We start from the raw sequence: 12,373 nt of genomic DNA, 5'->3' as shown, positions 1-12,373 counted from the left end.
CAATATTAAATGAAAAAAACAACAACAATGCAATATTAAACATAACAAAAAAAACACAATATAAAGTTAATGGGCTACAGGATGCAGGCACAGTCACATTTACCTCAGACTGTGACTGATTATTGGAGCTGATTGAAGCAAAACCATCATAACTGTCACAAAAGAGGAAATATCCTTCAGTTTAAGAAAAAAAAGAAGAAAAGCGAGTAAGAGAAAAAACAGCAAGACGAAGGTATGTTAGTAAGAAAATTATGTAAACTAAGCTGTGTTGCGAGCTAACATTAGCTGGATAGTTAATTAACAGGCTAGGTAGCCTATCTTCTTGTTTTAGTAAAGTTTACGTTTGAATAAACATCCTTAAATAGACTTCACATTTTACTAAGATTTTTACTAAGTAATTTTACAAATTACTAAGATAGTTTTTATCTTCTGTGTAAAAATAACATGGAATAACATGGGATAGGCCTATTTGTAATAAAAATAAGCTTCTGTTTCATAAACGTATTACTTATAACAGCTTAATATTATTTACATTAGCATGACTTTGGGGTCTTTGCTTTTATATTCCAATATAATATGCCTCAATTAGCTAGTTACAGATTAAGAGTTGTTTTAATGTGTACAGATGTCTTGCTGCTGTGCAATTTATGTTGTTAAAATAACATTATGTTCCATAAACTATACTCTTATGAAACTTCCCTAGGAGCACTGTTGAAATATTTTGGAGGTGGAGCACAACCAACTGTTAGATTTATACTGTGCGAATAATCAAACATTGACAGAAGTCAATTGTATTGGCGATTGAGGGGACTCCGAATAAGATTCTGCTTAGGGCCCCATAAAGGTTTGGGCCGGCCCTGTTGGAGGCGCACGAGTTTTGTCCAGGGCACGTGAGACCAGCGGCGCTGAGCAGGTGACGCGATGTGTACAGGGACAGTAGAGCGCTATTTTGTCACAGCATCACACAAAAGTGGCTGGACATAATCTAATGAAGCTTTTGCAGAATTTTTATTTTTCCTGAAGTTAAATCTGCGCCATACTTGAAAAATCAAAATATTGTGTAGAAGTTATGAGCAATGTAAAAAAAATTGTTTAATGTCTGTATTTGTAATAGCAAAAATAGTCGTCTATATTTAACCATTGTCCACAGATTACAAGGATCTTAATCTGTTACTTAATATTCACATTAAATCTTCACAGGAACTACAGTGCATGACATCAGCTAGGTCATGGAAGCTGTTCTGGGGGTAGATGCCAACACAACCCATCATAAAAATGTTTTTTGCTGGGTTTGTCCTTTAATTTGTCACATCATGTATGTAAGAAGAACATGCTACAAACAGGTCTTGTTAGATCACTGTATTGGATATCAGAAATGTTAACAAAGTATTGTAAGGATTCTAAATGCCAGTGAAAATAAAAGAAAAAGATGACATTTCCTGCTTCCTCAAATTATTAAATTATAATCTATATTATTATCTCAAACTCAGAAGTTAATAATTAAAAAAAATCACAATTTCAGTCTGGAGTTGCATAAAAAACAAGAATGAAAAAAAAGCAGTAATATAATACAAATATAAACTGAGCACTTTCAAACCTGAAAAAGACACAAGCAAACCTTCAATGAAGCCTCATACACTCTTGCTAACAGCCATACTGAACAAAAGGTGTTCTGATTTAATTGAACAAGTATTCAGAAAACAGAGGTTACAATTCCCTTAAACTTATCGCATGCTTTAAGAGCTTATCTTATGCTTTGACTCACCAAATACCAAAAAAACCCCATACTTTTAGAAACAGCAACAAAAAAAAATTCACACTCCAAACTGTTACAAAACATTTTGATTTTGGCTTCGCTTACTTCTGACAATCTGATTTAAACAAGTGCAAATTACTTACATGGGAAAAACTAAAAACACTTGAGTTTACAAATGCAGTTACTGTATCATTTATTTTTCCTTCCTAAGCTTGACAAAAAAAAAAAAAAAAGTCAGCCAAATGTAAAGCGGGATTTGTTAGACTGTCTGACAAGCCAGAATTTCCAGTTCATTTACAGCATTTTAAGAAAGAAATCATCTGATGCGCAGCACTCTTAAACTTTTCTTGAAATTATTACACAACACACTTTCCACACTGTTTTTTGCATGAAGGAAAAAAAAACGTTGAGTAAAACCTTTACATATACACCAAGCACAAAATTGGAAAAGCTTTAACATTAAACAGTTTAAGGCTCTCCACTGACCTTAATATGCCATCACTCATGGATTAATAAATCAGTGTAACATTTAATTATATGGGGGGGGGGTGTTAAAGTCAAACTGGGACTTGAAATATCTGGTAAATGACGGCATAAAACTTATATGTACAGAACACTTCGAGCCCAGTATGGTGATGAAACTCCCAGCTGCAGTGAAACATTATGATAAAGAATGAGTAACAGTCCACTGCAGTCGTTCCTGTTCATTGTGCAGAATGCTTGATCCTTGATCCTCAAATACCTTGTCACCTACTTGCGGAAGAGACGCATCTACCTGTGGGAACTGTACCCAAAATCATTCACCAACACATTACAGAAACTCTCCCCAAGACGTTCCCATGTTTGTAGCCACTAAAGGAGTTCCTGAGAGTCCAGCATTTTAAAACTTTCTACCTTGATGGTATCCAGGCACTACTTAAAAAAAAACAAAAAAACATTTTTTACTCTCTTAACCGTGTTCTGATTTTCTGAACAATCGAAAGTCCCACTTTGACTTGAACATGCCTCATATTTCAGAATTACTTAAAAAAAAACATCATCATCAAGACAAGGTTAAATACACTCATGTTCTCAAGACACTAACTGAAGCTCAGGGTAAAATCTGCTGCCTGAAATTTAACAAACCACTAACCTCTTGATAAAGCAGAAAAACATTGTTTACCATCAATTCAGTGAATCTTAACACTTAACATACACACTCTTTCATAGAATCTAAGATAATTTACAGATGATCAAAAATGTAAATTGAGACAAAAGTGAACCTGACACTCGGGATGTATCCCAGGGCAATTTGAAACAGCTTGCACAAGGACGAAAATTGAGGTTTAAGCTCACAGCTTGAATACTGACATGACAGTGAAAAACAAGAGGATGAGTATGACTGACACTTGAATCTGACTCATGAATGAAATGGAGGTGGGAGTTAATCATATACTGAGTTCGTTCCAACAGCTTAGTAACACCAATGTTAAATATTCAGTTCAAAACAGGAAAATTGGACTTCAATCTGAACTTGAATCTGTCATGACGGACTCTGGTACATGTCGTTACTTACTTCTAGGTAAAGATAATTTTTTTCTTCTCATGTGAGTGAAAAACTCATTTAAAATTAATCTACGGTTGTTGTTTTTTCCACTGTCTGGTTCTTATGTGCGTCAGATCAGTGTGCAAAGTTCGGCTTTAGAAACTAGTTTAAGACTAGCACTCTGATACACATTATTTTTTCCTCTTTTAGAAATGCCAGGATTTGAACTTAGGAGTCTTGACAAAAGCAAAAAATAAATAAATAATCACCCTATTTGTGTTTCCATGTCAAATATAATTTAACTAGTTACCTTTAGTTCATCAGTGCTTATGAATATACTAAAAAGCACTGTGTGCCACTTTTTATAGTGCTTATTTAGGTTAGAAATTGAGTCTAAACACCGGGGGTTTTAATCTTGCTCCAATTCAAATTAACTGATGTCATCAGTTATCTGAAATTAAGCATTTATATCATATCACTAGCACTCTTACTCTACTACTTAGAATTATCTTTCAAGGAAACACCCTTAGGACACCTTCCCCCCGCCAATCAAGTGAGAGCTCCTTGTGTTCAACAGTGATAAGCAAGGACATAACGTGATGCCAAATCAAGAGAAAACCGTGAACACGGACACAGTAAAGGACATTTAGCGTGCCAACATGGACGGCAAGGTTGCTACAACATGTCCCCCACTTCCTCAAAGGAAGCTGGTTTTGAGAAACACAAAGAACAGAGTGTCAATATGCGTGTGCATGCGTGTGAGAGCATGTGCGTGTGTGTCAATGTTGCTCTGGTAAAGCGGAACATGAGAGGTGTGATGAGACTGCACATGTCTCAAGGAGTTTTTTAGACCCTACACCTCTTCTACAGGCAGAAAGGATAAAGTTATATTCAAACTGGGAAATGTTTGACACATTATTACAGTACTTGACACGCAAAGACAGCAAAACTGAATTGTGTGCAAAAGTTTGGAAAAACATAAGGTACAATTAGGACGATTGGTCGTGACAGGCAAAACCTGCTACTCAAGCAGTTATAACTAGACCAGAGGCAGATTATCTCTCAGCAAGAGGGACAACTTTTATGCTGAAAATATATATATATTTTTTATTAACCAAGAGACACTAAGGTTGACAACTAAGCGATTATTCTTATGCACTGCAGTCAATAAATGAAATTCTTCTCCAAGGTCTAAAAACTTTTGCACTCAATCAAATGCTCAGTGTCAAATGAAATATATACCGTACCTTCTTTAAACAAGCGTAGTGTAAAAGAAAACTGGATATTTTTTATTACGCAATTGATGTTTTGAAACACATATGTTTCAGTGAAACGGCAGGAAACTGAAACAGTAAAACTCGTGAGAAAAACACTGACATGCTGCTAGCTTGGCGAGTTTGTCTGCAGAGATCGCTCTTGCTCCTTCACTTCTGCTTTATTTTATTTAATATTATTTATCCTTTCTTTCCCTGAGAAGTGGTTTGGGGAAGTAAAACTCTCAGGAGCAAACGACACACAGCTGCTTCTGATTCACTAGTACAAACAAAAGAATTCCGTGTGTACCAGGTTCCTGATCTCAACGTGAGAGAACTTCACACACACACACACACACACACACACACACACACAGTGTAGTATAAAAATGTGTTTTTGGCAGCCAAAGTAGCAGAAGTGTCTCTGATTCTCATTTGCTGTCTGCATGTTCACAGTAAGAGACTGGTTTTCTATCTCTCGCTCCCCTTAAGCTTTGTCTCGCTGCTCATCACAGCCTCGTTGTAAATCAAACCGGAGGTCTCTTAGGTCTTATAAATATCCCTCGACTTCTACATCCAGCCAGCCGTTTCCTCTTAAGCGTAAATATGGGAAGATGCTGTTGTGTGCACCCCGTCCTCCAGCCGCTCCGGAGGGGCCTGATGCACCTGCTTCGTCATGCCAACGTAGTCATGGATGCCAACCTCATGGGTCTTCGCTCGGAGAGCCGCCATGTGCAGCTTCTCCAGGAAGTCAGGCATGCCTGAGACACAAAGAGAAGAAAAGCAGATGTTAAAATAAAGGCAGCCTCGAAAGAGAAATGGGAAGATAGATGATAATAAATAATTAATTAATTAATGAAATGAAGAAAAAAGGAAGGAAAAAAACACCTAACAAAAGAACAGGAAAAGAAGAAATAGGAGTTGACAACGGGAAGGATTGATAGACATGCAGATAAATAAAGGGATAGATGTAGTGTTTGACGGATGGATGACAAAGTGGATGGTTGAACACATAAAGTAATAAATGAATGGACAGACACAAGAGAAACTGATGGAGAGAAGATGCATACAGACAAGTATATCGCAAGTTAATAGCCCTGTCAGGCAGACAGAAAGAAAGAAAAATCCTGTAATAGCTGGTACACAGAAGGACATATGAATGCACTCCAAATAAATAAATGAGAATGGAAAAGAAAATTACATTTAAGTAAAGAGAAAAGAAATAAAACAAGAAAAGAAAAAGATTTAAGTGCATTAAGAAATGAAGGGAAAAGAAAAAAATATAAAGCCAAAGATGAGAAAAGAGAAAGAATAAAGGAAGGCTATAAAATATAGAAAAAGAAAAGAAAAGAAAAAAACAATAAAACAATGAAAAAAAAAAAAGAACAAGATAAAAAGAAAAAAAGTCTTAATGGTAAAAAAGTAGAGAATTTTAAAAAGGTAATAAACAAATGCAAATAGACTGGGGAATTTTTTTTTGTAAGCAAAGAGCAGGAGACATGCGAGAGGAGAGCAACAACATTAAATAGTCAGATGAAGACATCTTATGAGAGAGATCTCTTGCTCACCCTCGCATACACAAACATGCATATAGGTACATGCACGCACACACACAACTCACCACTGGACACCATCCAGCTCAGACAGTAGCGAGGGAAAACGGTCTGTGGATCATCGCTGTATGTCAGCAGATAGTCAAATCCATTCTGAGAAAACATGAAAATCAGATCGCACCTCATCAGAGTTTTCATTTAACAAATAAGATTTAGAAATCTGTTTACACAGAAAAATTGTGTGTGTGTGTGGGGGGGGGGGATCGTACATGAATAAATGGATAGATGGATTAAAAAAATAAAGAAAAAGGATAGAGACAGGAATAGATGCAGTCAGGACAAAATGGACAGATGGATGCATAAATAGAGGCAAGACAGAACAATAAAAAGATAGATAAATAGAAAGAAGATGGACAATTCGAGGATAGAGAAAAATGAGTAAATGGATGAAGAAAAAGATGATGGATGGATGGATGGATGGATGCCAGACAGACAGAGAGGTGGACATTACAGAGGACGAACAGATGATGGAAAAGATACACTTTTCCATCCTTTGATACACACACGTGCACACTTTAGATCACTGCATCCGTTTAACAGCTCTCAACATAAACAGATCGTTGTGTTTACACTGGAAGACGTCTCTCACCTCATCAAAGGACTTGTGAGGTCGGATAACCATCCTAGAGCGATACGAGTGAACTCGGACAAACTCCTGTGTCTCAGGAATTGAGGGATGTTCCACAGCTCTGATACACACAAACACAAACTATATCTTTTGCTGCTGAATTATAACCATACATTGTCTAATGGCTTCAGAGTCAAAGTGCTTACCTGGACATCAGGACCATCAGGTTGTTCTCTACATCCACTTTGTAGCGCCGCACGTACACATAGTCTCGGGAGTACATCGGATACTGCGCAGAGAAACAAGCACTTTCAATCACAAGCACTTCTTATATTCACTTCAAGGTCAATAAAGCCTCCATCCATCTATATATCTATCTATCTATTTGACATTCAAAGACCTAAACTACAGCCTAGCCAGTGTACCGTATGCTATTTCCTGTTTCTGCAAAGAGTGGCCATTAGAAAACCCATACGAGAAAGTAATGTCTGTGCAAGATAAGCCTCCTCCCTTTAAGTGCTAACACAATCAGGCTGCACCACTGATAATCCAATTACAAAATTGGAGATTTTCTTTTGGATCAGATTTTAAATTTTTCATCCATTGACCATCAAACAGGGAGGGCAAAAGATATCATGTGCCTCGGAAGATGACAGCCAACCACATCTTTTTTCGAACTGCTTGCTCACACACCGTAAAGAGTGGTAGAATACCTTGGATGATAGCACTAATGGTTTGTAATGAATGACGTGAGAGTGCTAGAACGTGAGAGTGCTAGTTCAATTCGTCAATTCTAAATGTTACGGCCTCCGAGTGGCGCAGTGGTAAAGTGCTCGCCCTATCATCCGGAGATCGCTGGTTCGAACCCCGGGTGATGCTGTTTTCCTCTCAGAGCCGGAGGTCTAGAGAGAGCTGATGAGAGGTACTCGCGCTCCCACATTAATTACGGCTCTACTACCAATCAGGGGCGTCTGCGCTTTCCTCTGAGTGTGTTACTCCGCCCCTAATGGTGCGTGAGCAAGCAGTTCGAAAAGATGCGGTCGGTTGACGTCACGCAGTTCGGAGGAAACACGTGATAGTCCTCGGCCCTCTCGGCTGAGTGGTAGTAGTAGCCTTAATGTGGGAGCCCCCTAGTGACGGGGAGGAATTGGACATGACTAAATTAGGGGAGAAAATTGGAAAAAAACAAAAAAAAATATATATATATATATATATATATATTTAGAAAATGTGTCCAAATGTTGATGCTGAGACATTGCTGTAAAGAGATTTGTATTATTATTATTAGTAATAGTAGTAGTGTTACTTTAAAGCTGAGAAAAGAAAACACTGTTGAATGAACAACTTTCAGAAAAAAATTTAAACCAACAGTCAACACCACTTTAAATGTATTAAAAGGTAACCCTTCTTTAACAAATAGGAAAAAAACACTGCTACTGTTTAAGAGGAATAAATCACTTTGAGACAGACTGTTTCAAGAATATCATAAAGTTTTGATGTAAAGGCGGTAGTAAGGCGGTCCCTGTACGTAATAGTATGTATCCGAGTGTCTTCTTCCTTACTTAAATGTAACAAGACTTTCATAATACATAAGTCAATATATGCATGTCTTATACAATTTATTTATTTGCTATTGTGCCCTGCATTTTATGTCTTCTGACACAAGGGTCACAAAAGATTCAGAAAAACATATTTAAATTAAGTTTAACCATCTTAATCATCTGATTGTGGATAAAATATTTTTAAAAAGTTGTATTGCATTCAAATAAATTAATGACACCAGGTACATCTTTTAAACCTGTGAAGCTGATTTTAAATGATAAATTGTGCATACAAAGAGATTTCATGTCTTACAGGGAAATGTGTGGCCCAGTGGACAACCTCTGACCCAGTGCTCACATCTCGGTCCACCACTTCCAGTCTGATCACCAGTGCGTCCCATTTCTTTCTGTATTCAGTGTCCAGCTAGAGCAAAGACAAAAACAAAGAAGTGTCTAAACTTAACTCACAAAAGCCTAAAGTCAACACACCACACATATAAATAAACAAATATAATCACAACCATAAAGCGAAGCATGTTCAAGAAAAAGATCTGGTTCTAATCACGGGCTTTAGTAAAATAAATAGTAAAGTACCTGAACGTTAAAAAACTGCCTGGGAGTAACATCAGTGTAGGAACCAAATACTAAAAGAGAAAATGTGGTAAGAAGAACGTCAGTCAAGGTATCAGGTCCAAATTATTTAGTTATCTACAACAGGCTTGGTATAAATGCTCACCGCGGTACTCAAACAGATGGCTCCCTTCAACCGGTCTCCTCCACACTTTAAAGGTCTTCTTCTCCATCACTATTTCCCAGTCATCAGCAGCCTGCGCACTCACAGACTTACCAACAGCAGCTGCCTGCTCTTTCACTACATCCAGAGCTTGGAGCTCCAATGCACTCCTAACACACATACACATACACAGACCTGAGGGTCACAAAACGCAAACAGCAGATAAATCAGGAGAGAGGAAGTGACATAAAACAAAAGGCGAAGAACAGGAAAGGAAAAAAAAAAAAAAAATAGGGAAAGGAAAGCATAATGGAATGAGAAGAGGGAAAAAAAAGATTAAAGAAAAAGTGAGGAAAAGAAAATAAGTAAATTGGGAAGGGAGTAAGGGAAGCCATTAAAAAAAATAAAAAGGAGAAAGAAGGAAGCAGATTAATACAAAAATAAAAATAGAGCGAAGAAGATGCGGAGAGAAGGATGAGAGAATCCTTAAAGTAGGAAAGGCTTAAAAAAAGATGTAAAGAGGCACAGACAGGAAAGCCTTTGGAAAAAAGCAATAAACATGAAAAAACAGGGAGAGAGGAAAAGGAAGACATAATAAAAAGCAAACCATTGATAAGAACAAGTCAGGAGACCTGCACCAAGCTGTAGAAACTTGTACGGCTTTAACACAAACCTCTTCATCTCGTCGTCTCTTATCTTCTCATCCTCCCACATGAAAACCCCAGCGAGTGCAGCCAGCAGTTTGCCAGTCGGGGCTTGCTTGTTCTGCAGCCGGCGCCATATGCTGCCCACCAGCGTCCACCTGCTCCTCTCTGAGTACAGGTTCGAGTAAAGCTCTGCGATCTGCAATGCTCGCCTCAGTCTCTGTCCAGTCACGAAGCTGCAGTGGTCAGCCAGGATGGATAGCAAGCCTTCTCGCTTCTTTCCGGGGCAGGTCTCAGGACATGCTCTTCCTGCTTTCTGGAGCCATGTGAAGAGAGACTCGAGCCATGTAGCCCTGCCAGATCCTGCTTCAGTGCTGTGTCTAAGGGCAGGGGGGCATTGCAGACGCGCAGCACGAGCGCACAGGGGGGCACACTGGACGGATTTCAGCATGTCTGCTCCAACTGTTTGCGTGTAAATACAACTTAAGATTTATCTTTGTGAATGAGTCGCAGAGACCACAAAGCTTTCAGGACTTTCCCAAACTGGACAGATTCCCATGTAGGATTAGGACAGCTAGCATGCAATGTCAAACAATCCACGTGCACAAATAACTTACTTGCATATTAACAATAATATATAAATACAGGCTTAATTCCACGTAACAGTTATACTGCTCATGAACTTATTTGATTATTTCAGAAACCAGAATAAACATGTACTCGAAGGTGTGAACAGTTTGACATTAGCTAACTAGCTAGCTTACACTAGCTTACCCTACAAAAGCCCAAACAGGAAGTGCTTTAAAGAAACCAAACCACTTACAATGAGTAATATATTTTCATGAATGGTATGCATTAACGTTCCCTTAATAGCTTAAGTTCGTTTCTTTTATCCTCTCACCCTTTTCCCCCAACTTTTTTTCCTAACTCTGCCTTCCTGCCGTCCTCATGCTCTCAGGGGCAGCGCACGTCTGCTTCCATGTTGTCACGCCCACATGGTGTTATGAAGCTTTTGAGTGGTTCACTCGAGTGTCTGTCAACCCTACGTGGTTTCCGGGACCGCCTACACACAATTCTGATTGGCTCTTTTAGTTCACGGTCACGGTAACAGGAAGTGAGTGGCTACATCTAGACTAGCATGCTGATTTGTCCCTGATAAAGTCAGTTTTAAAGATTGTTAAACTGCACTGAAAGCTAAATACATCTTTTATATGATTAAGTAGACAAATTAATAAGAACATAATAAAACGAACATTTTTGGTCAACAAAAGCATCAACATCTCTTTGATATTGGTTGAAAGAGTGCAATTGACATGTGAAGGTTAAAGGGTCAACATCTTGGCATGCTTAGGTTAAAATATGTAATGTTATCTCCTTATAATCAACCCCAAAAAGGTTATGATTATTATTTAATTCCAGAAATGCCGGCTGTGAGACAGAGACACATACTGGATTAGATGCCAGTACAACACAGGGCACCATGCACACATTCATATTCAAACACTCTTTCACACACAGAGAAATTCAGTGTAATTTAGTTATTGACACGTATTGGCACAAAATGTTAAACTCAAGACAGACAAGTACCCCAGGATTTAGGGCAAACCAGGAACCCTGTTGTAGTGAGGGCAGTACCCAGTCCTACCCAGTCTGTTGGACATTAAAGAATTAAATTCTTTCTTCAGCCTTAGAGCATTACTGGTCTCACCACTGTCCTGTATACCTTTCCTTTTATTCTTGCTGATACTCTTTTATCACACAACACACCTGACACTTTTCTCCACCCATTCCAACCTACCTGTACCCGCCTCTTTACCTCCTTTCCACACTCTCCGTTGCTCTGGACCGTCGACCCTAAGAACTTAAAGTCCTGCACCTTCTTTACCTCCCTGTAGCCCCACCATTCCACTTGGGTCCCTCTCTTTCACACACATGTATTCCGTCTTGCTGCGGCCAAACTTTATTCCTCTGCTTTCCAGAGCATACCTCCACCTCTCCAAATTTTCCTCCACCTGTTTCCTGCTCTCGCTACAAAGCACAATGTCATTTGCAAACATCATAGTCCATGGAGACTCCTGTCTAACCTCATCTGTCATCCTGTCCTGAATATAAGCAAATAATTCAGCAAATTATAATTACAAGAAATGCTGTCTTTGTCTGGATTATGGCCACCTGTTCTCTAAGGTGAACCATCATGTTTTAATCAATACTGCAGTTTTACTGGCTAATAAAACATGTCTATCCTACTGCTATGGAAATTGTTTCTCCGCATGACAACGCTGTCCAAATTCATAATGAACAAAAGCTCACTGAATGACTATTGTGATAAAAATGACAGTCACCCAGTTTAAGACCTATGGGAGCTCCAGACAGTTACATAATCTAAGCCAAAGCTCACTGATGCTGTTCTGGCAGCTTGTGGTAAGGTAAGATAAGCTATACCTTTATTCGTCTCACAATGGGAGACATTTCTACACTACTGCAGCAAAGATAAAATGTGTAAACATAAAGTAGGGACAGTACAGTGTACAGTTAATTTAATACAGTGTATAAATACAAAAGGAAAAAAAGAACAAATATTAGAAAAAATAAAATAAAAAGTATAACAATACAATAGTTACACTTTTATTGAAATTGCATTAGGTAATATAAAATTGCACAGTTTAAGGTGTTATTGCACAGTTGCTATTGCACAAAAAAGTAAGACATTGTAACTATATTCTGAGATATTGTAGCTAGT

General features: G+C 38.3%; 1 protein-coding gene across 3 annotated transcripts; it reads right to left on the bottom strand.

Annotated features, from left to right (window-relative positions):
- Nucleotides 1-1,276: 1,276 nt before the first annotated feature.
- stard7 (StAR-related lipid transfer (START) domain containing 7) lies at nucleotides 1,277-10,620 on the bottom strand. Of its 3 annotated transcripts, none has more exons than XM_053476225.1 (9): nucleotides 10,457-10,616; nucleotides 9,663-10,095; nucleotides 8,993-9,159; nucleotides 8,851-8,900; nucleotides 8,570-8,680; nucleotides 6,922-7,004; nucleotides 6,737-6,836; nucleotides 6,156-6,240; nucleotides 1,277-5,295 (listed from the first exon to the last, which is right to left on the bottom strand). In XM_053476225.1, exons 2-9 carry the CDS (start codon nucleotides 10,082-10,084, stop codon nucleotides 5,129-5,131), a joined length of 1,185 nt encoding a protein of 394 aa, XP_053332200.1. In that variant the 5' UTR covers nucleotides 10,085-10,095; nucleotides 10,457-10,616; the 3' UTR covers nucleotides 1,277-5,128. The 3 variants fall into 3 exon arrangements, with proteins under 3 accessions (XP_053332200.1, XP_053332201.1, XP_053332199.1); XM_053476226.1 differs by having other exon boundaries at nucleotides 10,535-10,607; XM_053476224.1 differs by having other exon boundaries at nucleotides 9,663-10,620.
- Nucleotides 10,621-12,373: the final 1,753 nt, after the last annotated feature.

This window comes from Clarias gariepinus, chromosome 17, assembly GCF_024256425.1.
Source record: "Clarias gariepinus isolate MV-2021 ecotype Netherlands chromosome 17, CGAR_prim_01v2, whole genome shotgun sequence".
Lineage (NCBI taxonomy): Eukaryota > Metazoa > Chordata > Actinopteri > Siluriformes > Clariidae > Clarias > Clarias gariepinus.
Note: the sequence above shows the minus strand (reverse complement) of the source record. Positions and strands in the feature narration are given on the sequence as shown.